At 41.9% G+C, this 27,785-nt stretch overlaps 2 protein-coding genes across 2 annotated transcripts in view; one reads left to right on the forward strand and one right to left on the reverse strand.

Moving 5' to 3' along the window:
• zcchc24 (zinc finger, CCHC domain containing 24) overlaps window positions 1-23,695 on the forward strand; it is a 34,041-nt gene extending 10,346 nt beyond the window's left edge. The window contains exons 3-4 of the mRNA XM_084562422.1: window positions 15,286-15,450; window positions 18,260-23,695. Coding sequence (XP_084418548.1) covers window positions 15,286-15,450; window positions 18,260-18,373 — 279 coding nt within the window. The 3' untranslated portion in view covers window positions 18,374-23,695. The remainder of the gene's footprint in view (window positions 1-15,285; window positions 15,451-18,259) is intronic.
• Window positions 23,696-23,771: 76 nt separating this feature from the next.
• On the reverse strand, window positions 23,772-27,207 carry ppifa (peptidylprolyl isomerase Fa). Its single transcript, XM_084561125.1, has 6 exons — window positions 27,049-27,207; window positions 26,910-26,940; window positions 26,726-26,814; window positions 26,538-26,634; window positions 24,345-24,420; window positions 23,772-24,258 (listed from the first exon to the last, which is right to left on the reverse strand). The coding sequence occupies exons 1-6, from the start codon at window positions 27,190-27,192 to the stop codon at window positions 24,123-24,125; spliced, it is 573 nt and encodes a 190-aa protein (XP_084417251.1). The 5' UTR covers window positions 27,193-27,207; the 3' UTR covers window positions 23,772-24,122.
• Window positions 27,208-27,785: the final 578 nt, after the last annotated feature.

Consider the following 27,785-nt stretch of genomic DNA (forward strand, 5'->3'; position numbering starts at 1 on the left):
CTTTGACACTTCAAACCCCATCCCTGGGAGGCTGTGCAATGTTACCACAGTCAGGTAAACTCACTGCCGGTCACAGATTAAATGTTTAAATATAGTAAAAGACGCTCTGAAGCCATCATGAAGTCACAGCAGACAGACACTGACTAAGTGATCACAAAGTTTTGCTCAAAAGATACCATTAACCTTTTTGAGGCGGGACTAAGCAGGCACTAAGTCCATCAGTTGCCTCTTTGCAAATGGATTATACACATCCTATCAACTGATTAGCCCTCTTTGACACCGAGACTAAGGGGTTTATTGTTTAAGTTGTCCTGGATGACTTTATTAGCTTCTAGGCCTGTCACATTTAACACATTATCGCGGATTAATCCAAAATTCATGATGCGCTGCAGATGGGTTAATTACATTAAAATTTTTAATCAGATTAATCGTGATGATGGATTAATGCGCGTTAACGCGTTAATTTTGACAGCCCCGTTAACTTCATTTGGTTTCTTACGCAAAGCTTTGTTATATGAACGCTTCTCCGGTCACGTCACTGGGCCAGCACCGTAAAATACAATCTGGAGTTAATAAAAGAAAATAAACAATAATCTGCCTGAGGCACTTGCGCGTCGCATCGCTTTATGTAATTTTGTTTTTGCAGCATGAGGGAAACCAGTTCGCCACTGATTTGAGTCTCCTATGTTCGGGCTCTTTTATTTGCTTTATATATTATTACACCTTAGCATAACATTTTTCTACCCTTCTAGTAAATACCGCTCCACTAAAACTCGGTACTACAGTAAAAAAAAAAAATAACGGCAACAACAGCAGCAATAACTCGTCCACTTCAGCTTGTGTTAACACAGCCATGGAGGTCAGCAGCCCTCCACTGAGGCCTCGGGAAATAGAACAGGATGGTTCACCTTTCACTTAGGGAGCAGTGAGGAATCAGTGGGTCAAAGGTCAGATTTTCACTACAGCATGATGTCCTGATGTTAGTCCATTAGGCACAGGGGGCTTTGTTAGTTTTTAACAGAATATGCATATTTTAGAGGTCTTTGTTTGCAAATGGAAAAAAATTTCATTTTTCATTTTTCATTTATAAAATAATAGCTCTATATTTCCTGGTCAGACAACATAGGTAATTGGGTCTTTGGGTTTTGATCTGTTGGTTAGCCTCTAGCACTCAAGCGCTCCTGGTACCGGGGGCAGCTGCGCATACAGATGGTCCCTAAATGTGCCAAAATGGCCAATTTGGAGAGCTTACCTAAACAGGCCTCCACTAAAAGCTCTCTAAAACCTTTCTGCTTTCAGTCTTGGTACAGGTAACGTTGCTGTGTTTCATCTTCATCTACTCTGACCCAGTGACATATAGTCTGATTCTTACAATTGTGCCGTAAAAGAAGGTGCCACCTTGTGCTTTCAGAAAATGTTATAGCAGTCTCTGTTTTCTGTTGTTTTATAGAACAAATGATTACGTGTTTAATTGAGACAGGGTAACTAATAATGGTAATAATAAGGTTATTTTCAGCTGTTGATACAGCAGTCTGGGTCAGGATGATCTGATTAAGCTACTTTACAAACACTTAACAGTTTTTGTGTCATTTTGTCCTCTTCAACTCATTAAGGAGCTGGCAAATGGTGAAAGTGTAAGTAGGGCTTCAGAGCAGAGTCCCAGACACTAAACCACCACAGGAATATATCCACATAGACTTATCTCCCTGCTTATCTACACTGATTGATCGGCATTTGGTTGAACTAATCGCTCCTTGTTGCAGCACCAGTTCTTGTCACACGAAAACAACAGAGATTCCTTCGCGATATAAGATTAGACCGAACGAAGGGACGGACAAGCAGACAGACAGACAGGGACACTGTGAAGCTGCGAGCGCTGGCACACTGGACTGGATTTGGTGTCAAGAGATCAGGGACTGACACTGCTGGCTTTGTGTCGCGCTTGAATGGGCACCTTAGGGAGAGACTGAGGTTCTGAATGGGCGCCATTGGGGAAAGCCCTAGCGGTGGGAATGGAGGCTGGTAATTAAGGCAGTCATTGTACGTCTGTAGGATATGCTAGACAGAGAGGTCAGGAAGGCAGGCCTGTATTGTTCCCGCAGCAGGGCCCTCTCTGCATCACAGTGGTGCGTCAGACTCAAGTATGTTTGGAGAGAGTCTTGGATCTTGCAGGGAGGGGAAAAAAAGAATTACAACAACAAACCACACAAGCGGTCCTATACAGTCTGTTTGTCTATATGTCAACACACAGACTATAGGGGCCTCACGTGTGGTTTTGATTTCGTAACAGTCTTTCTTGCTCTCTTTGTGGTTGAGTATCTTGAAGTCCTCCTCTGGCAGGCTACCCAGAAGCACTAGAACCTCTCAAGACTTAACGAACCGCTGATTAAAACACAATTGTGGCCAACATGTGAAGTCATGAGGGTGTGTTTGGGCTTTTGCTAAATGAGGCCAAATCAGCCAGTAAATTGTAGTTTTATTTTATTTATTGTGCACAAGTTGAAACTAATCTATATTATTTTAGTAATATGCAGAGAGAGAAGGTGGGGCACAAAAACTTGTTAAATAACATAAAAAGCCTATTTACAGCGTCAAAAATATATGTAATTGTTTAACCCTGTTTAAAAGTAGTTGTATTAGCACATGATATAGGAAAATTCAGTACTGCTGCTGCTTTTGTGATTGGAAATCCACCTTTGCATGTCATATTTCTGGGTAAGAAAAAAGACCACTAATTTTATATTTTGAAAACACTAATATCACAAATTGTGAGAGGTTGAAGGTTTTGATATAAAAAGCTGACCAGCTATTCCTTTTGCAGGATGCTATCACCATGTAGAAGGTTCACATACAGCTAGTATAATGGAAAGTTGAATGCATTGTGCTCCAATTTGGTGAAGAAGATGTGTTTAAAGGAAGTAAAACACTTTCTCAATTATAGTCCTCATTGTACGACCTGCTTATCGTCACAATGTATTCACTGGAGCTCAAGTTTAATTGTAGGTCTCGTTTTATCCTGCAGCGTCTCTGCAAGTGGAAATAGATTTTGGTGTAGCCTCCTGCGCTTGCTTTAAAAAAGCTGATCCACATTTCATTTAGAAACTTTTTTTCTGTCTCCCCTCTCTGTCTGTGCGCACTTCCCTGTAGTGTGTCGAGAAGTTTCTGGCAGGGATGAGCGCTGGGGGGGGAGGGGTGGGGAGGTGGAGCGCCATGGGAATGTTTTTACAGGGTGACCCCTGATCTTCCTTCCAGTCGCAGCAGAGGCTCAGAAGGCCTTTGCGTCTGTCTCTGGTCTAACACTCACTCAGTCAGGTTGCCAAAGAGAGAGACAGAGGCAGAGAGCGCGTAGAGACTGCCCTGTTAACAGATAAGGCTTATCAGGGATGCTGGGGACATGCTGTGTCAGACATGCTTTCTCTTTCATAGCGTCATAGCAGACAGAAAAACATTGAGAAACTGCTGCCCGTCAAAATATTTTATTTTTAAGGAGTTAAACGGAGGAAGAGCATTGAGGAGCCATATAGGGCCATAGGTCCAATATAGCATTGACACCAAGTGACACTGAGATTAGCAACACACGTGTACAGTATATCCAGCAGAGGGACTTCCAGAAATATGCGGGGACACACACTCACTCACTAACACGTCCAGCCGCATACACACAACTACAGCCAATACATGCACGAATCATGCAAATACAGACAGCAGTGGAATGAACTTCCTATGCCAGATGACAGTGTTTTGTGCACCTCTGTATGCCCCAGTCTGCCGCCCAACCTGCTCTTGTCATTCACTGGTCTGGTAACTTAATGCTGCTCTGCAGCTGCACAGCTTGTTGGGCTTAGTGAGACCATGGCTAAGTCCAAGGCTAGAAGAGGGCAAGAGGGAAATTCACACCCATGGCCTCACTTAACATTAGCCTCTAACGCCCAGTAAATACGGTAAGTGTAGGAGTATTGTAAACTTATCCTATGTGTGTGAAAAGAGGCTCCCTCCATGTCATGCTGGCGTATTTGTGGGACTGTGGAGCTTCTGGGTTCAACCAGGACAGACTGGAAGGCCCAGTTGGCCCGTACTTGTGTTTTCTATGAATGAAGCATGAAGAGAGAGAAAGGATCCTGTCAAAAACATCAGCTTTAAAACAACAGAGTGTTGCTGGTATAAATCAAAACGCCCACATGCTTGACTCTCCGAGGCATCCATCAGTCATCCAAGAACATGACACTGAGATCCGTGGCCGATTAGGGAAGCTGGATTGTGGAAATCTAGGAATCTGGGAATAGGGTTTTGGCAAAGAGCGTGCTGGCATGGTGATGTGCCTCTGCAGCTGTCTTGGACACAAATGACGTGGGTCTGTTACTGAGGAGAAAAACTTGGTCATACACACCCACACACAACGAAACACAAATGCACATGTGCAAGCGTGGTATGTTAGAATATAGTGGTCTGCAGGGGCATTAGTAAAAATTTTATATTAAGACCTTTTTTCTTGGGGGCTTGAGGGGGAGGGGAGGATGAAGCGCAGGGTTCTTAAAAGTAAATATCCTCTGATTATTTGGTGTCATAACCTTCAGATCAGTTGCTTACAACAACATATAACGGAAGACCTCCACCTCCAGTTTATCAAAACAACCAGAAATTGCAGGTCACCAAATTTCATTTGTGAGCAACAACATTATTAAAAATGACTTAGTTGAGATTTGCTTTAATCTACATCAACAGATCAGCATATTGTACTGCCAACTTTGCCAATTTCACTTCATAGTACAGTAACCGAAGGCTGCACTGTGTCCTGCAACCAGAAGATGTTTCGCGATCTTTCAACTAAGACCAGCTACTGACTAAAAATGTATATTGTTGAAAGTCTAAAACACATGGATGACAGTGGGTATCTCATTTGACTGATGAAAAGTGTTCTCCTGGGATACTTCTGCTTCGTGTTTGTTTTTATCACTGCATTACAGCAGTCCTGCCTGCCTTTCTTTACTTCCTTTTATTTGAAAGGGACAAATACAGATAGAATTGAAACCATAACAGTTTTATGATCTTGCATACTGTTCTTGTAAAAGTGCTTCAACAATTTCTCAGTGAGCAGTGACGACAATTAAAAACACACAAAAGCTTTTTTTTTTTTTAATGCTTTCTGGCAAAGTCTGCCCAGTTATCTACATGACTGATAGCTGTGGGATGTTTTATCTTTGGTACAGCTGTCTTGATTTACCTTTTCCCCGCGTGATACCTCAGGATGTCAAAGAACAGACTAAACATAAGCGATCCACGCGGTGCTGTTACGGGACTTCACTAGAATCTGACAAGGAAGTGCTAAAACTAGATGCTCTGTTTTAGGATTAATATAAAAAGCTGTGTATGATGTGTGTGTTCGTGCTGTGGCACAGTATCTGTCTCTTCCAGCAGAAGCACACACATAAAGCAGAAAGACATACACACGTGTATTGTACTCTGCCAAGCAGAGGCCATTTCCTAGAATGAATTATTTTGGCGTCTCCAAGGGGCTGGAAATTGACTTGTGGTTATTCTTTTAAATCGCTGGAGTGGTTGTCCTTGTGAAATCCTCCCCTCCATATGACGGTGAAATAACAAACAAACTCATTTCTAAAAACTTGTGATCTCAGAGGTTAAACCTAGAAACCCACAAGAGAAAAACAGAAAATATTCAGCTTCTGGTCATGTTAAATGCCTTGCTCGCCAGCTTACATAGCAGGACATGTGTTGTTCTGTGTCAGGTCCTTGTGGCTTTGTGAACCTTTTAGGAAATGTTGCCTGTTAAGATTGAGGCTCTCAAATAGCTGTGGATTTGATTATAGCTGTGGATTTGATTATATACCAAGATTGTTATGGTTCCTTTTCACATACCACATAGTTTTGCTGTTTTTTTAAAACTTTTCTCCATCTCTGTCCACTATTCTCTCTGCCGCTTTTCCGTTACACCTGAGATGAAATAAGTGGGGCCTTCATGACAGCACAAATGCCTCGCGGGCATATTTAGGCCTGGAAACAACTGGGATGTGCTATTGTGAGTAAACTGCTTTTTATAGAGTAATGAATGGCCGAGCACATACGAATAGCTCAAATAAAGAGCTTCTAGAATATGAAACCTTTTCAAGAATAGCACCCTGACCCACATGGGCGCACAGCAGATTCAGACGAGCGCTAGTTGAGTGGCCACGGTGACTGTGATGGGAAACTTAGAGTCATGTTGTAGTGAGGTCACATAGCATGTGGTGCCAGTGTAAAAACAACACGTAAATTCATTTGCATATTATAGATGTTAGTGTTAATATATTTTTAAATATGAACTTATACATATTTTGCAGCTGGTTTTAGAAAAGTGTTGCAGGACATGGCACTATTATGACACAACATATACAAGGAATGAATGAATGAAGGCGGTCGAGTAATAGTTTAAAGATTTAATATCTTTTTAAGTTGTCACTTTTTTGTATATTAAAACATATATATATATTCATTTATTTATTAAAGTGACCAGAAACTTTACAGTAAAAAAAGAAGTGTTGAGATTTTTATGTACCAATAAAGTGCATTACGATTATCTGAGGATTATTCTGTAGTGCTGAAGTGATCAGTGACTGAGATAACAGAAACATAATATGAAGTCAGTAGTTTTTCAAGGAAATATGCATCTCATTAGGCTTTAAGAAATCCTCACAGTTATTCCTATTTTCCGAGTCGTCAACAAAATAAAAGCAAATTAACTAATGATCGAAATAATTAAATTGATTTTTGGAGCATTGCACCGATGCATCAACTTTGAACTGTGTTTTATCAAGGCAGATACAAATGCTGAGGCTGATCATTAACATTAAAAAAAAAGCTTTGCCTCAAAGACTTAAGACAAAGCCTTAAGACTACATGCCTGAAATTGTCATTCATCGTTATCATGTTGCATTACTTAGCTTGGATTTATCGTCTGCACATTTTATTTGATTTATGAAATTTGAACAAACCAGTATCACATGTGTTGTTGTTTTCATAACTCGTGTCTGCAGAATAGTTACATATGTGCATTTGCGTACTTGGCGGTACGAGTGTTGGTGTGTGTGGTGTGTGTGCAAATCCAAGTGCGTATGGTTGAGGTTATGTGCCGTACATGATGTGTAATGCTGCGGTTTATATTTAGAGACAACTGCACACGATAAGAATGCTTATCTCAGCAGTTGTGGAGCTGTGAAGGAATGAAAGCTGCGTGCTGTGGTGCAAAGTGCACAGTGGCGTGCACAAGCATCAAAGACTTTGCTAAGTGTGATGTTGAGTGTTTAAAAGCTCCATGGACAACATTTTGGATTTTTCAGCTGAACTGAAAAGGACCAAAGCCCGTGATCAACAGATATATGGTTACTGAAACACTATTGTGTAACGTTCAGGAAATATTTCCTTGGCCTGATTGATACTTTGATCTTTTTTGATGTTTCACAGAGAATAACCAGTTCTCAGGTTTAAACCACATCCAGGTTCCTGCCTTTCCCCCTTTGTAGCATTCATCACGCTAAGGCTAGCACGCTAACTGACACCACATTAAAGCAATTAGAAGTCTTATCAGAAATACTACGGTTAATGAGCAAACCAAACAAAAACTCCTAAAAACTCAAAGCTAACATTGTGGACTGAACCCCATCTGCTGTATCTGTAAATCTATCTCTTTCTGAACTGTGGCCAAACCAAATACAGATCCTGAGATGAGGACACAAGAGCAGACACAGATATGCGCACGGACACACTCGTGCGCGCTCACACGCACATGGAAATCCAACACACACACCGGCTCGGGGCCGGCTTGGTGTTCTTGTGTTGCTCTCTGAGTGATGTCCTGGGGGATGCGGAGAGGCAGAGCGGGGCCTGAGCTCCTCCGCTGCTCCTTTGTTTACACTGATGGTTTCCAGATGCTAGCTAGTGATCGGAGCGCTACGGAACGCTGGGGAGCAGCCCAGCAGTTTAGGGCCTGCGCCAGCAAGCTAGGATTAAGGCAGCTCAATCAGGGATACTTGAAAAACATGGCTTTGCTTTGTAATAACTCTGCAGTTGTTTTCAAAGGCTGAGAGAGTTTAAGAAATGTGGTTATGAAGTGATTATCACTTTGCAGGTAATCTTAAATAGAAGTGTCACAGACGTTGTCCCTTATTTATGGGGGTGACACATGTAATGTACAATGACGTCTTAAGTCATTAAGTATAATTATTAGTCGCAAAATGTAGACTTGGATTAATTGCATCTGACTGTAATTAACATGCTTGTTTTACTTAGTAATTTGACTGTAGGTTTCTCCAAACAGGCTCCAGCCAGGCCTTTATTCTGATGCAGATTGCCTCAGCTGATTAAAAAGAGAGATTTAGCACCCTTTAATTTCTCTCAGCTTGTTTTTCTGTGGCAGACTGAGTATATTGTCTGTCTCCTCTGCGAAGCCCCAGTTCGGAGGAGATTGTTTTCATAAACAGGGGTGCATTGTGCTCAGAGCGAGGGCAAATCTATCACTTAAACAGCACACCTGTTGCTCTCGCCACTTTCAGCCTCGGCCACTTTTCCTTACAGGCATTATAAAGAGACAGCTGCACCAGCAAAGGAGCCATCCAGAGGGAGAGAGGTGAGATAGATTGCGGGGGGAAAGGGGGCGATGCACAGAAAACAGTGGATGTATTTAGAGCCCGTAGTGCATGGCGGGATTGATAAATAGCTACCCATAATGCACCTGGCTGAGGTTCTGGCATGAACTTGCGGCTGTTTAGTCCAGCAGCGGAAACAGCCAATAAAAAAAAATGCTTGTTCTGTGTGCAGTTTGGACACAGCTGAGGTGGTGACAGTGTCATTCTTGTGAGGCAGTGGCCATCTGCATGCCCTCACTTGCCCTTCAGTTCTGACTGACAGGCTGACGACTGCACCCTCAGATCTTTTTTTTTTTAGTTGCTGTGATGTCAGATAACGCATTTAGTAATCATCCAGTGGCCAATGTTTCGACTAAGAAACAAAATAAAGAAGTCCCCCTGAACGAAGAGGCTTCTCTTGCTTCTTCTTTGTCTGGGTGCCATGTGGAAGGGGATGCCATATGAGATAATGCAGTGTGTGAAAGTATGTGTATTTCTATGGAATATTTTCATGTTTCACGTCTGAACCGCCTTGATGTGGTCAACCCAAACCGAGCTTTGCGCTAAGAATTGTTTTGCAAGAATAATTTGCCCCAAATGACCCGGCAAGCGTTTCTGCTTCCTCTGGTGTGGTTTGACAAACAACCCTAGGCTCTTCCCTCGACAGCGTGCTTCTCTTGTGAATGAAGCCTTATGTTATGACTCATTAACCTGTCTGGGTCTCGGTGATCATGCAGTTTTATGGAATGCGGATGGTGGCATCAAATCGTGCCAAAGGATCTCACATCAACTCTGTTGTACTTAACAACGTATACGGTTTATAGTTTAAAACATTAAAATGAACTGTTACTGTCAACGTAATGTGAAGAAATGTAACGAAGAAACAGTTTTGATGGTATGTCAAAGACATCTGTGTGTTGTGTTGCAGAGATATCTACTAAAGCTGTGATGCTTTGTACTGTAAGAGGTGAAAGTGAGTCACTGTAGCATCCTGTCCAGTCTTCTGTTAAAGGACAAGTAGTCAATAAATATAACAGTTAACACAATGATGGCAGGAGGTTTTGGCAAGCAACATTTAGAAAGCAGGATGGACGAGAGAGCTGGCCAGTAAAGGGTTTTTTTTAGCCTCTGCCCTTGCGCTTAACTTCCACTTCCTCACCATGTACAATGTCCCTTCCCTTGACCACCGGCAATAGGTAACACAAAGGACTGCCTGGAACTCGTGCTGCAATCATTGCGGAGGTTAGTTGTTGGAGGAAGTCTTAAATTGCAGCGGTGACTAACAATTGTCGACATTAACGCTCGTTGCTCCGATGTCCACGTGTCTTTGCAAAGAAAGAAAGTTGGTCTTCAAAACAAAGGGCACCTTTAACCGCATCATGCTGCTGCATATTCCAGCCCTGCAGGTGGTTGCTAACTTTATACATGCACCAATCAGCCACAACATTAAAACCACTGACAGGTGAAGTAAATAACATTGACCATCTTGTGACAATACAATGTTCCGCTGGGAAACTTTTTTAACTGGCATTTCTGTGGATGTTACTTAGACATGTACCACCCACCTAGACCAGACCAGGCAAAGATACTCCTTTGATGGCAGCAGCCATCCCCAGCAGGATGCAGCCAGAAAACATGAAAAACAGCACAAAGTGTTGACCCGGCCTCCAAATTCACTAGATCCCAAACTGATCAAGTATCTGTGGGATGCACTGGAACAAGCCTGATCCACAGACGCCCCTCCTCTCAACCCATAGGACCCAAAAGGCCCCCACTAACAACATTCTGGTGCCAGACACCACAGGACACCCTCAGAAGATGAGTTACAACTGTTTTGGAGGCACAAGGGAGACCTACACAATATTAGGAAGGTGGTCTTAATCTTCTGCTGATCGGTATAAGTGTCCTTTTGTGTCAGGATTAATACATATAAATATGTACATCATAGCAAAGCAAACCATGATGGAAGTAGCTCCATCCTTTCAGTTTATTTATTTTTTTATTTTTTTTATCACAAACAACAGCGATCTGTTCTGGAGAAAGGTGCTACGACTTTCTTTAAAAAACATTTTAGATATAAAAAAATTAAGGCACTTTAAGGTTTATGTTAGGAAATCAATACCTAGGAGGGTGGGGTTTGATTTCTGTATCAAAAAATTAACCAGCATTTCAGACGTTCATTGACTGCACTATTGATGGCTGGGGTACACTTGTCAACAGAGCCTGCTCTCTGAATTTAGACCAGAAACGTACATGCAATTATTACCAACTATGTTCCAAAGCCTCAGAGTTGTTTTACCCATTAAATCCCTTGTTTTCTCATAGAATTAGACAAACCACAAAATGGCATGCAGCATTTGCATAAAAACCCCAAGCTTTACTGTCAGCACAGTCTTTTTGTATGTTGTCTGTGGGCTGACTGTGGCCAGTCTGCTATATGGAATCCAAATCAGGAAGTTGTCGTCTCTAATATGCCGACAAAGTATGAAATCCCATATCCACAACCTTGAAAGGAGCGGTCTCTAGAAAGATTTTCTCTCAGGTTTGGCTTGGAAGGGACGTCTAATAATACATTAAACCAAGGCTAACCTATCCTGTTGTTGGAGACGGAGGATTAAGGGTTCAGTTTTTGGGCGAGTGTAAGAGGGTGTACAGTCTGCTTGCTGTCTGTCCAGTGGTTATTACTCTTAGCCTGGAATGTGAGATCAACTCAAATGCGAGATCACCTTTAGGCCTCAGACAGTGGTCTGGACCACATGTTTCCAGTGGTCAATAATAGTCACCTTTGTAAGATTTGCACTGGAGCAGAATTTCAAGAAGCTTTTGCGGCAAAATCGTATTCAAACAGGAACTTTACAATTTCACAGCATTACCTGATTTACCCTTAAATTTTAAGACGTCGCAGTGGGTGTCGTCTGGATCAAATTCAGTAAAGCGCCTGCGATGGTGCACATGCTTCAAATTCCTAATATTGTTCTGTTTGCACAGCATCTTTAAAATTGACCCCCGAGACAAAAGTCTCCGCATTCCTCCACATGATAATGACTCCAGTCCACTGTAGTCGGAGCTACAGCGGTTAGTTAACACAGCTTTATCCCCCACCTCTCTGTGAAATGTATGGCCTAATTGAAAGCAGAGCAGCAATTTTACGACAGCTCTCAGTGTTCCTCATGTTCTGCCCCCATGGAGGCCATCTGCTTTGGATTTAGATTTCCTCCTCTCTTTCTTTCTCTCAGTTTCTCCTTCCGTTTGTTTCTCCACCCTCCTGAGAGGGGCTGATTGGAGGGTCTCTCCACAGTCGCCCGATCCGGGCTTGGGGTATTTGTCCACTTTCCTTTCTCTCCCCCTGCGTGTTTGTGTGGATGTTGGAGTCGGGATTCTAGGACCAGCAGGTTTTCAGAATCCTCCAGGAGCGGGAGGCTATTTCATATTCAACTCTGATGTGAATTCCTTCTCAGTATTAATAAGCTTTAGTGTACATTGTGTTCTCCTGTGGGTCGTTTTGTCTGTCTTCTTGTTTCACTCTCAGCTCTGTTTATTCTATTTAATGCAGTTTGTGAGCTCATTAATCCTGCAGTACAAGCCAAGGAATGATCTGTGTTCTTGTAGCAGGGCGAAACACTGAGTGGGAGTACTGCAGGAAACCATGCTCCGAGACTTTCCAGTTGTGTCTCAAGAGTGTATGAAAACCTGTGGATGTGGAATTTGTTGAGAATGTGTGCATGTGCCTGTATGCGAAAGGGGACAAGAGGAGAAAGAGACCATAAGTCAGTGTTTGCTTGTGCCTGTGTGTGGCCGCGCTTTGTGTAGCCGTTGCATCAGTGAATGTGCGCATCACATGTGTGTATATGCTTCATTTAGCAGTTCACTGACCCGCAGTGTGTGTGCATGTGTGTGTGTGATATGATGACTCCCTGCTTGTGATCTGGATCAGAGGAGGAAGTGGTGAACTCGCTGTGGTTTTGGAGCTACACTGTCTTGTCTAAGGACACTGTCCTCTACACACAAACTGACCCTTATCTCGACACGCAGGGCTATAGCCTTGGGGACTTAAACAAACACTAAGCAAGCCGGCACTGTCAAAGTAATACGACAAACAACGTTTGCCGCCTCCTGGCACGAACACGATGCCGTTTCAAAGCCTCGCTTCCACTTGACACACACCTAAAATGCTCTAGTTTGCTCAGATATGTCCATTTAGCTTTTTAACTTGGTGCGAGCTTGAGCGGCTTTATTTGTAGAGAGCAAAGGAAAACAAAACCCATCCTCCCGAGCAGGCTCATCTCCAGTCGCTGCGTGGTGCGATGACGCAGTTCCGTCAAATTAGTCATTGTACTGTGTGTATTGTGAACAGTTTGTAAATATTGCTCTGAAGGTTATTTTCCTGGAAATCAAGCTGAACTAAAACATTTACTCAGTCATTCTAGTGTTTACAGCTCAGAGTTTTGATCTGTAACCCGCGGCACCAATGTAAGCGGAAGGTCAGGCCCCGCGTGCATGTATGGATGTGGGGAAACCCAACGTTTCTTTCATTAGCTCCCGACCCCACCACTGTTTTTGTGGCTCAACAGTCCAGATGTTATTGTGACGTTTGTTCCCACATGTTTGGGTGTATATTGGAATGTGCAATACCAACTGCGCCTGCAAATTTCATGACTTCAGAGCCCAAACTCACTCTTCATCTAAGACCTCCATGGGAGGCAGCATGTTGCAATGGCCTGACAACCAGCTGACCACAATGTGAGTGTAATCGTCAGATTTATGACTCCAAATGTGTCAGCTACTTTAATTTGATGTCATTCAAATGAAACAGACATATTCACAATTGACTCTGCCCCAACTGTTATTTAATGTTTATTAATTATTTTACCTATAAAATCATATTAAAATTAAATCAGATAATGTAACTGTCAATAAGGCATCGATTTTTTTCTTCTTGATTACACTAGTAGTCCATTCATGTACGCAACAGAGGCGGCAGATTGATTGCGAAGGGGGTTTTAGCTAATCTTAAACCGCTCAGCTGCAGCATGAGCCTGATGTGCAGCCAGAGGTCAAGTCCAGAGATGCTGGAAGCAGCGTGGAGCAAGAGAGGAACGGTCATGAGGAGGATGAGTGCTGTTTCTGTCCTGCTGAGCTCTGGCTGCAGTGACAGGGAGAGGTCTTTTACATTCGAACAAACAGCTCCAACAGGAAATGATCCCGGGCCATGTTCAAATTTCCAAACGAATAACGGGGGTCAAGGTCAGACCTCCTGGATAGCACACCTGGTACTCTGATCATAGAGTCAATAGAGCCAAATATATTCTCTCAAACATAATGTCTTACTGCAGCATTTTGGCTTTTTTCTGGAGAATGGCAGCCGGTTCATGGTTGGATCGCACAGTAACTAAGTCATTTATAGGATGACATCCAAACTAAATGTTGCCATGGCATTGTCTTCAAGATCGCCTATTGATTGCATCAAGACAATGCTGTCAGTGTATATATGCTGGTGAGGTGCAGGCCAACAGAAGTCATAATTTCCAGCCTGCATGCTGTCACAGTGGGATTGAAAGCTGACAGTAGGGTTGAGGTCATGCTGCCGAGGGGCCAGAATGAAGCACAGCCGCTCATACTTAGCGCTGGCGCGCTGGTGCTGATGCAAAGCGCTGACGTCTGTTTGGAAAGCGCCAGATGCTGCTGATTAAAGTTCTTATTACTCATGCACGGGCTGGGACAAAGTAAGGAAAGACCGGGGATACGGACTGTGGCCCTCCTCCCGCTCTCATCGCCCCATACCCTCTTTACATCCAGCCCAAAAATCTGCGACCAATGTTTAAGTGGTTATGAAAACAACCTGCAGTCTTGCTGGGGAATCAGGAGTGGACTGGACAGGTCTGATTTACACTTAAAAGGCAGGAGATTTTGTAACTTTCTGGAGAGCTGCCAATATGCATTACGATTACTTCTTTCTGTCATGTTAGATTTTCATCTGTGCAAGAAAGCACTTTCAAAGTTTGAGACCAAATAACTCGCTATTCCTTTTACAATGTTTATGTTCCAAATGAAGAACTTTGTTAACCAAGGCAACCAGCCCGATAATGTGTGTCGCTAGGCAAATGCAAGATCTGTGATGATTTTTCTCTTTGGTTTTCCCAGCGATAACTTTGAATTGATAATGACAAGCTCCAACAAACTTACACATCAGTGTACATTTGAGTTTCTCTTGATAGGATGGGAGACAATTTGTGATTTGTTATGTTGATGACAACAGCATTGCTAGCATTTGTGACATGCTGTTAGAAGTGCTGCTGTAGTGGCCTAAATAAAGTTGCCAACATGAAGTAATCAGGGCGGCTCCTCCCAAAAACGCGGCCCTGGGGCTAGTTCTTTTTCATGCCTGACTGACTGTTCGTAATCATCTCCCCCACGAGAATCAGAGGAGTAATTTAACGCAGCTGTAATGGAAGTAAATGACAATTACACAACCACATATTGTGCCAAAGCTGTGTGTAGGAGTGATGTGAATGACGAAGTTGGATGCATTAGCACGACAAGGACGGACACACCCTGCCCGCCATCACTTCACCATCCATTACTGTCCAGCTGAACGTCTGCTCTGCATTCCTGTTTTCAATGATCGGGTCAGGGTGAATGATTTTTCCACATGTTGCTTTGTTCTTTACAGGCCAGACCCAAAGGTGAAGGACTGACGCCCTACCAGGGGAAGAAGAGATGCTTTGGAGAGTACAAGTGCCCCAAGTGTAAGAGGAAGTGGATGAGCGGCAACTCCTGGGCCAACATGGGACAAGAATGTATCAAATGCCACATCAATGTCTATCCACACAAACAGGTACAAACATGACTCTCTGATATTTGAGAGCTGAGTAGAAAACATTACTCATTCAGTAGATTGGACCATTTCAACCCGAAGCTCACACTATGGTTTGGATATTGTGTTCCAGATGGCCTCATTAAATGAAAATAAAAGTCATACCACTAACAATCGCTTTGGTAATAAACCAGTATTGAATAAACTAATTACATGTTCTGACTGACAAAGGTTTGGGATTATTTACCAAATGTCATCAAATCTTAAACATGCCCTTATTAATAGCTTAAAGATACAAACTGACTCAGAGGGAACTGTGGCCCACAGCTGCAAAAGTTTTTCTTGCATTTAGAAAGAACTGTGAAATTGCGTTAAACGAGATTTTTAGGGAGTGTTTTTCCAAACCACACTCAAAGGAAATTAACATGCTGGGGAACTGTCTGCTCGAAAAATGTTTCTCACAGCGCGTCGAGCACGGAGATGGAGAAAGAATCCACTGTTTTCTTTTTTTTTTCAGCGGGAGATATATTTATCCTCAACACTTCGTCTTTTAATATTTATGCTTTTTCACATTCCTCCAATTCCACCTCCTGAAATAAAATTAGGATTACTGCTCGAGGCCCTGCTCGTTCTCCGAATACCACAGCTGACCGTGCTCCAGTCTGTTAACAGTTGCATGAAATGAAGCAGGAAAGGGACATTGCTTGGCGAATGAATCCTTAATGTTTGGCAAAGAGGAGTCACAACATTCCCAGGCAACGGAAAGTAATGCACAATTTGTTCCAACTCTTTTCTTTTTTAATTTCTATCTTCTTGTATAAATGTGGGATCTTAAACAAGAGTATTAACTAAACTCATAAGCTTGGAAGGGAGACTGCATTCATGTTGCCAGTACTGAAGCATTTCTCGCTCAGACCGATTCCGCTCCACTGGGTTCACTGGTGAGAAAACCCCGCTACAGTCTGCCTCTGTGTCTTGTGGCGAAGCGGCACACAGGGAAGCAAATTCCCTGCCTTTGCAATGTCACTCACTTAACATATTTCCCCCCGTGTCAGCGTTTGAAATGGACCACTAACCTCCATGTCCTCGAGTATCAAAGAGCCCAGCACAGCTCCTGCCCTTGTTGTGGATTCCCATAATGAATATGTATTTTCCCTCCACATAGGTTAAATATTTTTTCCTCTTTGATGGGAAATATTCACAACCCCAATGCATTCTTGTCAGGAGCTAAATATTTCAAATGATGGAGGCCTTTTCTTCAAAACCACATTTATGCCCACCTCACTGTTACAGTTTCAGTTTGATTTCACTCACTAAAATCTCTCTCAACTGTGTTCTCTTGTTTTCCGTCCCCCACAAACATGCTACATGATGGCAAAATGAGAGTTAGCTAAGCAGGATTTTTGCCCTCTTGAACTATTGTACAATACTGATAACAAAATATTATGTGTAAGCACACAGTGCACCAAACAGCGCAGAGATAATACAAAGAAGTTCTGGGAGATATTGTTACCGGCCAACGCTAGCCTGTTAGCTGTTAGCTCACCAAGTAATTCACTTAGCTTAAGTGATGTCACTGTATACACACACACACACACACACATCGATCAGGCATAACATTATGACTGGTGACAGGAGAAGTAAATAACATTGACCATCTTGTGACAAAACAATCTTCTGCTGGGAAACTTTTGGACCTGGCATTTATTCTTGTGGATGTTATTTAGACATGTACCACCCACCTAGACCAGACCGGGCACCCCAACCCCACAGCAATGACACTCCTTGATGGCAGCAGCCGCCTCCAGCAGGATGCATCCTGACACAGCCACACGGTTTAGGAACAACTTAAAAAAAAAAAACACGAAAAACAGCACAAGGTGTTGAATTGGCCTCTAAATTAACTAGATCCCAAAGTGATCAAGTATCTGAGGGATGCACTCAAACAAGCCTGGTCCACAGAGGCCCATCCCTTCAATCCAATGAACCCAAAGACCCCCAGTGACTATACTGCGTCCACTACTTACACCATAACTTACAACCAAAGAGCTCAGACTGTTGTTTCACCTACAGAACAGACTTCCTCGAGCTTCTTGAGTTTCTTGCTCAAGGACAATCCAGCAGGGAAGATTCCTGCCGCGCAGGGGCTTGAACCCAGTTGCCACTAACCACCGAGGAGACCCCATAAAACATACATCAAATTTTCCAGCTTTCCTCGAGGAGCTAAAGTCTTTGACGCAGGAATAGTAAAGTCTCAATATTTGCTGGCAGACTCATTAGCGGATGACTGAAATGTCTCCTGGTAGTGACCCATGCTAACCTGGTTTCCTTTCGTTAGACCACTTGGAATAAATAATGGTTTTGTAAAAAAGCTCTCACAAGAAAAGAACAATAGATGAGAAATAAAATTTTCCAGATGGACTGTTAAAATAACCCCCCAAACGTGCTGGCCTAGAAAGATTCCCTTAGTCCTTGATAATGGTTCCAAGAAGCTAATGCCAAAGCTGATATTTCCATACAGGTCCTTGTGATCAAATGCATATTGGTTTCTTGTCTTTAATACCAGGTTGTTAAAGTGTGCTGCAAGTTTCCACAGCTGATGGTGCACTGCCATATCTCTGCAACTAATTGTGTTTAGTACACGTCTGGCCTGTGAAAAATATGGGATTAGTGTTGGAGGCCAAAGTAGTCAGGGGTATAGCCGAGTTGACGCCGCTGCCAAATAAACCGCTTGCATAAACTCAGAGGTTTCTGCTGTGTGTTTGTTGCTTGGGTTGCTTTCTTTTGTGTTTAATATGACTCATTATTGATCCTCTGTTTGTGTCTGTAGCGGCCTTTAGAGAAGCCAGATGGCCTGGATGTGTCCGACCAGAGTAAGGAGCACCCACAACACCTGTGTGAGAAATGTAAAGTCCTGGGCTACTACTGCCGCCGTGTGCAATAATCGTCTTTATTCAGAGGCAGAGGGCAACTTTGGTGTCCCAAATCCCATCGCATCTCCACCATCGAGGCTTATAACGTCCGCCCTGCCCAGTATACACCCAGGTTTCCATCAACCCTGCACACAAAATGGCATTCTTTCCTCCTCGTGTCTTCCCCTCTGTGTCCCAGAAGCCGCCAGCATAGACGATCTCTCTCTCTGATTCTCCCCGTTTTCTGTTCCAACCTTCTTCTCCAATCAAACCTTGTCTCGCCTCTAAGACACCAGTGGAACAATATGTTAGTCCATGTATTTTGGTTTTGAATGAAAGTTTTGAATATTACGTCCAGGAACGAGAGGAACACGTGTGCTTAGGATCAACCTCCATTCCCTGAAGTGCTCTTCATCAAAAGCAGGACTTTGCCAAAATCCAAATTACTCCAACTTTAACGACAGCAAATTTACGTATTGATGAATTAGCACCGGGCACGCAGTTCATTGGGGTCACTGGCAATATTGGTCTCAATAGATTACCTCACCTTGGGGTTTGTTGGCTTTGTGTTTACAGAGGTCTGCTTTCCACTTCCCTGCCGTGAAGTGAAGTGTGCGGTGGACAGGATGAACGTTTAACCAGGGCCTTGCATGATGGTATAATGTATACAAGGCCTTCGATGCTTTGCCATGTTAGGGTCAACAGCACATCTTAATAACTGTGAATTAACTGAGGGATAAAGTGCCATACATCCCTAGCTTACATTTGGCCTATTTATTTTCTTGTTGTCTAGTGTGCAATTTGAATTTTAACTGGGACATAAAGGAATATCTTTTTGTTTGTATATCACATATTTGTATAACTGCTTCCATGTGTCTTTAGAAACTACTGTAGGTTCAGTTGCGTAGAGTCTCTCCTAGGCTAGATTTAGTGCATTGCTAACAGATAAAAGTTAATTCACCCTCCCAAGAGTATTTTTGTGTTAGATACGTATAGACGCGTGATTTGGTCATTTTTTTAAAATATACTTTGAAATGAAAAAAAGGATCAACATAGAAGAAAATGCTGGAAAAGACAAGTTTCAGGAACAGTACCGTTGCTGTCCACGCATTTTCTTCTCTTCTTTGTTGGATATTTTCTAGAGCAATTGAAAAACTGCTTGCCACAGGTCGATGAGCACAATCAAATGTGATTCTGGAGGTTAATCTGAAGATAAGATTAGTAAAATACAAATGGGAAGTTTGAAAGTGGCTCAGAAAGATGTTCGTGTTCAAATTTTAGTGCCAATTGATGCCTGGCAGCCATTGTGGAGTCAGTAAAGTGAAATGGAGGCTTTTCCAAGGGCTTTCAGCAACTACGTCCAACAGCTAATTGCATCGTAAAGAGTGTCTAGATGGAGGTGAAGCTTTGGGGAATTGCAATGATTTTCATGTTGGCTGGGAGAAAGAATATGATTTAATACAAAAGGGCTGATCTGTGATGTTGTGGTGATGAGGATATATTGAAAGTGAATTAAGTTTACACTTGCATTAGTTTTTAATGGGGCCTCCTATCATAAAACATGCCTTTCAAGAAAGAGAAGTACCCATTTTGTTTACAAGTATCACTGTGCAGATCTGAAGCACTACAGAGGAAATTAGTTTCGACTTATAGAAACCTGCTTTTCAAGGATTCTAGATACAGGAATTGTGAACTATTTTGTATGTACTGTTTTTGTAGCCTTACAAAATCTGGTTGGATATATTTTATACTATAACATACTGTACGTGCCTTAAAAGGATTTCAACTACCAAGAGGCCGTTTGAAATTTTGAAAAGACGTGGCGATAGGCTCGGAGGTGGAGCATTATATGTGCATAGCAAGTCTGATGTAGGTTCAAGATGTGAGAAAGGGTGAGAAAACGATAAGGTCCCTCTATTAGCAGTTGGACTGGCACGGTGGGTGTTCGCTTCAACGCAGTTTTCCGAGTTGGAGGCATGGGCTAAACCAGCATTTCCAGCTGGCAATAACAATCCCACTGTGGTCTGTTGTCATGGAATATCAACAAAGATGTTATTTCTTCGTCGAATCTCACAACAGAATGAAGTTGCTTACGAAACCGTGGACCTCATTCTTTGTTTTGTTTTGTTTTTTTATCTGTTGCAGTTGCAGTTATGGTTATCCAAGGAACCGTGGGGTTTTGTCAAAAAATATACATGGTTACTGCTTTAGTTGGGAGTGGAAGATAATGGTACATGACAATGATGGGAAATTTGACAGAATTCCTTCTGTAAAGTTTAAAGGGCACTCCAGTGATTTAGTATTGCAGTTCCATCAAGTTGGTAGGGTCACAAGAGACGATAAAGAACATCTCCTGCAGCAATGGCTGAGATATCAAACTCCAAAAAATGTATCTTTAAACTCCAGCCCTCCAATTTGTAACACAGGCTTTTTTATTTGAAAAAAATAAAAAAATAATGAATAGAGTCCAAAAAATGTTCTGAAATGTGTGAACCTTGTGAGTAAAATAGCTGGAGTGCACCTTTAAAGGAAGGATTTGTGCATCTATTATCGAGTTACAGACCTAATCTATATGAAAGATTGTCCTTATAGCCGCCACTGTTGGGAACAATCCACATTTCTTACCATTAACGTCTTTTTTTCTTGCTCTGTGTGATGACACTAACCAAACTGCTCTTACCTGCCCGCATTTATACCCCATGGCTGTAGTGAAAGGAGTAGATACCAATGATGCCTTACAAACTAACCTCATAGGTCGGCACCAATATCATTGTGAGTCACAGATTTCTGGCAGACCAGAAAGTAGGCGTTGAGGAATCCCGTCAGAGTGTTTGATTCCGCCCAGAGACATGTCAGCGAGGAGGCCGTTTTAAATGGCAACTCAAGAGCCAATGGAAGCAGCTGATGCATTCGAAGAAAAATAAGAGATATCTCTGCTTTCGGACACAGTGTCTTGAATTACATATACTTGAGTTTTCTAGTACCTTTTCAGTTCAAAACGGTTATTTTCTATGGATAAAATGTGTATTTTGGAACACTTAATAGATGTTGAAAATTTTAAAGCAATCTGCAAAAAAACTCAAGACTTATTTCCCTGGCAAAGATAAGATTGTTTTATGTATATATTTGATGGCGATCGTTTTCAATGATAGTAGCTCTTTTGAAGTTATAGCAATATTAAAGTTTTTTTGTGCGCGTGAAGAAGGGCCTATTGCTGAGGAATAATCAAAGCTGGGAGTTTTTTTTTTTTTCTTTATGTTTTACAATAATCTGAAGGGTTATCCTGCAGAAATATTTATGGAAAGACTTTTTACAACACTTTTTGTATAGAATATGCAACAAAGTTACACTAAGAAGGAAATATTGATGTCTACATAGAATATTATTAAAAAAAAAAAAGCTGGTACATAATTAATATCAATTATAAGCCATTTGTATTTTTTGTGTTTAATGACGCTATTGGTGTTGAATAACCCACGTTATTCCATGTGACTAATTACAAGTAGCCATTTACATCCATACAGCCGCATGTATTCATTTCATATTATGAAGATATATTGTGTTAACATGCAGAAATCGTTTTTTTTTTTTTTTTACCTTAATTTGTGATGGATACTCACCACTGTATAAGCACATTAAACTGTGAGTTGTAGTTTGCTTAAAGCAGCAATGACAAGAAACTATTATAAAATGTTACGGTGTTATTAGTAGTTTAGGGAGTGTATACTTTTGTCAAAAAAGCGCGTGTGACAAAGAACTATTTTAGAGTTTGCATGTGCATGGGTTTGGTTTTGAATGAAATATTATTTCGTGCAATGTATACTTATTTAAATACTTTACAGTAGTTTGCTACAGTACATATTGTTTTTAACATTATCAGCAACTTCTGATTGTTATTAGTCCTGAAGTGTTTCATTTACCGCAAATGTAGCCTCTGCGAATAATACATATTTACTGAATGTAATGTGTTAACACTTATGTGGTCAAGTCGGAAAGTTATGTTTGTATTCTTTACTGTCTGTATCACTTGAGATGTTTGTAATGCAGTATTGCAATAATGTAATATTTGAATTGGACAGAACGCAGGCGTGAGGTTGGGAAGACAATGATTTTTTGGGGGGAAAGGAGGACAGTGGTGGTTTGGAGAGTCGACCACAGGTCTGTTTTTCATGTCCATGAAACGGCATTCCAAAATGTGCCTTATTTGTTAGTTGGGAAAACATTTTAGTTCTGTTGAGAGTTTGATGAATAAAAGTCGTATTGAATTAGGACTGCTTGGGTTGTGTTGTTTCATTTGTTTGGGTCCACGGCTGAATTGATGTTGCCAGTAACTGGGAGGCGCTCGCTCCGGTGTCTGATTTCAGCCAAAAGCAACACATTGTTATTGAGAGTATACGTTTTCGCCATCACTCTGTACTGTGTCCCCGAGTGCAAGTCTTGCACAACACTGAGCATATAGACTATGATAAAGAGGTTTTTAATGCATTATTTATGGTGGTTGTGTAACGCAGAAGGGGAGAGACTTGTAAAACTTTTTTTTTTTCAACTTTCAAAGTGTTTAAAGATTACAGACACCTAAAGCTGCCAGGACTTGATTTCAAACGCTTTGAGTCCAACTGTGGACAGGCAAACCAAAACACAAAAAAGGACACCATCGGACGTGGGTGCCGTATGATAAATGCAGACACTTACAGACGAACCAGCTTGTACCAGTTGTAAAGATGTCATTGTTTTGCATGTGTATTAAACATTGGCCACGGCGCCATTGTCTCCCGAGCCAAGTTTCCATGAACAATATTGGACATGCATTCCAAATAACTAAAACTACACCAGAGGGTGGGGACCCAAATTATATCAAGTTTGTTACAACATCTCCAGCTCAAACAGAGCCAGAGTTGAAAAGTCTCTATAGCAACAATGTAATCTGAGAATTCAAACAAACGGTGGAAGGTCAGTGCGCATATGGTTTCATTTAGGGGCAAGAGCTGCTTTTTCACGTCGATTCATTATTTACTTTCATAAAGTATTAGCTCGATAAGCAGCACCACCCAGTCTCTGGCTTTCAGACATGTCCTGGCCTCCTTTTCTCTCCCTCGCTCTCTTCTGTGTTTCAAATAAAGAGGCAGCAAAGGAAGAACGGCCTACACGCAAGCTGAAGACATTTTCAGGTTCCTCACTGGTTCCAGAAGATTAAATCATCTGCAGTGACCACGGTCCGCGGGTCTTATCGTCCGTCGGCTGTACTTGTGATTTTTCAGCTCCTATGTAGGTGGATGTCACATCCTGCTCCTGATGGCCAGGAAGCCAGTTGTGCTGAAGCCTGTGTCTAAAATAAGAAAGCTGCTGGATCATTTCCGGGAAGCTCTACAGCCAGCAGGGCTGGTGGCACACGAGAGCAAATGTCCTGTACTGACACAAGAGCTAGAAGAATCTGAAAAAGCTCATTTATTTGGCAGTGAGCGGAGATCATTTTAAATAATGGATGACTTAGTACTTATCCACAAAGTAGGTCGGTCAAGTTAAATAAGTGGCAATTAACATAATGTAAAATGCATCGATATCTCAGTCTTTCCATCGTCACTATTATTTATAAAATGTTAAATAAACATTTCATTTCAACAGATTTTGAAAATGAAATGGTCGATTTCTGGTTCTAACATCAGAACCAACGGTAAAACGACAGCTTTTAGTAAAGAGCAGAATCACCTGTGATAGTTCTTCCTTGGAAGTATATGTACTAAATCATTGCCGAGTCTTTCAGAATGATCCAGGAGATGCCTGCTATTTTATCTCCCCACAGTCACTGATGACAATTTTCTTGATCACACCACCATCATGCAAGCCAAAGGACTCCATCTTGGTGACCACATCCATGCCGTCCTTCACCTGCCCAAAGACAACATGCTTTCCGTCAAGCCTGTTGATAGAAAAGAAGTGAAAGCGGTGAGACTATGGATCCACAGGGGTCGTATGGCTGATACAAATGTTATGCAAAGTGTTTACCATTCAGTTTTAGCTGTGCAGATGAAGAACTGCGAGCCGTTAGTGTTCGGGCCTGAATTTGCCATTGAAAGTGTTCCTGCAGACATGAAAAAGGCCAATAGGAAAAGTTTGTCTTTTCTGAAACTGACCCAATCCGTGATTATGCAACGTGAAAAGAAGCACGAAAAATAATCAGCATGTGGATCCAGTTTATTCAAGAGAAGGAGTTATTTTGATTAGTGCATGTTGACTCCCTAAAAAGTAGGTCATTCACATGAGGATTGCAAAATCTATATAACCAGTAGTTGTAACGCCGCTTGAGATCATACACTGCCATCTAGTGGAGAGACAGCTGCAATCAGGTCCATCTATGTATATATTTCTTTTTTTTAACTTTGGCACAACTCAGCACCTTTTACCTGATTAACTGTGAAGAAATGCTGAAGGAATATCCCACAGTTGTACAGGAAACTGCTTTTGAGTCAAATGGCCAGTCATTTTTGAGCTCCTGAGAACAGGAGACTGTGTAGAAAAACAGTTTTAATTCCTGAACACATTCCAATTTGTATGTGAATTACCTCAAATTAAAGCTGAGTTCAGAGTTTAACCACCTTGTATATACACTGCCAGGCCAAAAAAATGTCGCCACCTGGATTTCACCAAGCAAATAGGTCTGAGCCTCCTATTGGATAATTACTGCATGGGTGATTATCTTTCAGTCGGCAACATGTTATTTAACCCCAACTGATACAATGAGTAGCTTCTCATTTCTTAAACAATCATGTTGAAAGACACATCCTGTGACCGTGGGAAAGATGTTAGTCTGTTTGAGAAGGGTCAAATCATTGGCATGCATCAAGCAGAGAAAACATCTAAGGAGATTGAAGAAACTACTAAAACTGGGTTAAGAACTGTCCAACACATTATTAAAAACTGGAAGGATAGTGGGGAACCATCGTCTTTGAGGAACAAATGTGGTCAGAAAAAAATCCTGATTGATCGTGATCTGCGATCACTTAAACGTTTGATGAAATCAAATCAAAGAAAAACAACAGTAGAACTCAGGGCTATGTTTAATAGTGAAAGTAAGAGTATTTCCACATGTACAATGTGAAAGGAAATCAAGGGATTGGGACTGAACAGCTGTGTAGCCTTAAGAAAACCACTAATCAGTGAGGCTAACCAGGAAAAAAGGCTTCAGTTTGCTAGGGAGCATAAAGACTGGACTCTGGAGCAATGGAAGAAGGTCATGTGGTCTGATGAGTCCAGATTTACCCTGTTCCAGAGTGATGGGGGCATCAGGGTAAGAAAAGAGGCAGATGAAGTGATGCACCCATCATGCCTAATGTCTACTGTACAAGCCTGTGGGGGCAGTGCTATGATCTGGGGTTGCTGCAGTTGGTCAGGTCTAGGTTCAGCAACATTATGTGTCTAGGAATGAGGTCAGCTGACTACCTGAATATACTGAATGACCAAGTTATAACATCAGTGGATTTTTTCTTCCCTGATGTTCACGGGCATGTTCCAAGATGACAATACCAGGATTCATGGAGCTCAAATTGTTAAAGAGTGGTTCAGGGAGCATGAGACATCATTTCCACACATGGATTGGCCACCACAGACTCCAGACCTTAACCCCATTGAGAATCTTTGGGATGTGCTTGCACAGTGGTCAGACTCTCTCATCATCAATACAAAATCTTGGAGAAAAATGAATGCAACACTGGATAGAAATAAATCTTGTGACACTGCAGAAGCTTATCAAAACAATGCCACAGCGAATGAGTGCTGTAGTCAAAGCTAAAGGTGAAATATTAGAGTTTTTTTGGTGGCGACTTATTTTTTTGGCCAGGCAGTGTATAATTGTAAGCTGAATACGTTGCAGCAAAAAAATGTGTTCAAACATACATGGAACTAACTTAATATGAAAATACAGACACATAGCATGACCAAGAACGTGAAAGAGCTGCAATTTACATTATTTCCCATAGTGACTCAACACTTGATTATTTGTTTTCATTATTCACTTTAACCACTTACTCTTAAACATTTATGATCTAGCTAATAATTTGGGATATTGTAAAAAAAGAATGTGTCATTTATGCAATATGTACGCTTTTTATACACAGATCAGAAGTACTGGATCAAAACCACACTTTAATTTGTCTTAGATTTGATGACATGGACCTATCCGTATCGTCCTATAAGGCGTACCTGGGCCGGTGTGTTTTAATTTGAAGTTTTCATCTCTGAATGTCTTCCCATAAATAGATTTCCCCCCTGTGCCGTTGTGGTTAGTGAAATCTCCACCCTGTTGCAGAAACGAAAAAAATTAAAATGCAACAATTTTTCAAACAACACTCTGAACATTTTATTGCACCATCCTCCATCTTTTATCTTACCTGACACATGAACTCGGGGATGACTCTGTGAAATACAGATCCCCTGAATCCAAACCCATGTTCCCCGGTGCACAGGGCTCTGAAGTTTTCTGTGGAATTGGTTGGATTTTTATAAATAGTTCTGCAAAGTCATGCAAAGAATGAAACACTGATTAACAGTAAACCAAAATGTAGTGTACCATACCTGCAGTCCTTGGCACTACATCTGCATTCAGCTGCAAGTTAATACAAATCATAGTCAAGTTCACGGATGAATTCACTGCTATGAGATATGCTGCAGAGGACACAGGTATTCGGGAGCGGCTAGCACGCTAGCAAGCTACCTCAATGGTTATTCTTCCGAGAGGCTCACTGTCGGCCTCGATGTCCAAAAACACGACTGGGTTCTTGGCGGGACCGGAGGAAAACAACCTCGCAGCGGCGATGCCCAGCGAGCTGTACCTCAGTCGTTTTTTAATCTGTAACATGGCTGCTCAGCTGACAGGGAGAAGAGGAGGAGGAGGAGGACCTGCAGCTGTGGGCCATGCTGGTGTTTACATGTTACGTCAGAAAACAGCGACACGACGCAGCGCTGGGAGAAACAGCGACACCACGTGGGCGGAAATAAAAGCACTTTAACTTGATCCGAAAAGGACGAAGCGAAACACACAGGCCTTGTTGGGTTTTCTTGGATACGTTTCCCCATTCACCCAAGTGGCTTCTTCGGTACCAAATGATTCATGGGGAGTTAAGATTATTTTTTATTAGGAACATCTGTCAATGGTGCCCACCTGAAACTCACTTCACTGGGTCCGTTAACGACCAGATTACTCACATGTAATTGGATTAATTTGTTGAGTGGTACTCTTAACGACCTGTTAATAGGCAGGAACTCCACACTCCAAAAGGTGTGAATGGGGATGAAAATTAAGGGGAACAGATGTTAAGAGGTGTTGTAAATGTGAAATAAAGAACAAAGATCTAACAACAAGGTCTGCTTGTTTCTGTGTTTCTTATATTATGATCTAAAATTACACTTGACTTGATAACTATCATCATGACAATTGGGGGGGGGGGGGGG

The sequence above is a fragment of the Chelon labrosus genome (assembly GCF_963514085.1).
Source record: "Chelon labrosus genome assembly, chromosome: 15".
NCBI classification, from domain to species: Eukaryota; Metazoa; Chordata; class Actinopteri; order Mugiliformes; family Mugilidae; genus Chelon; species Chelon labrosus.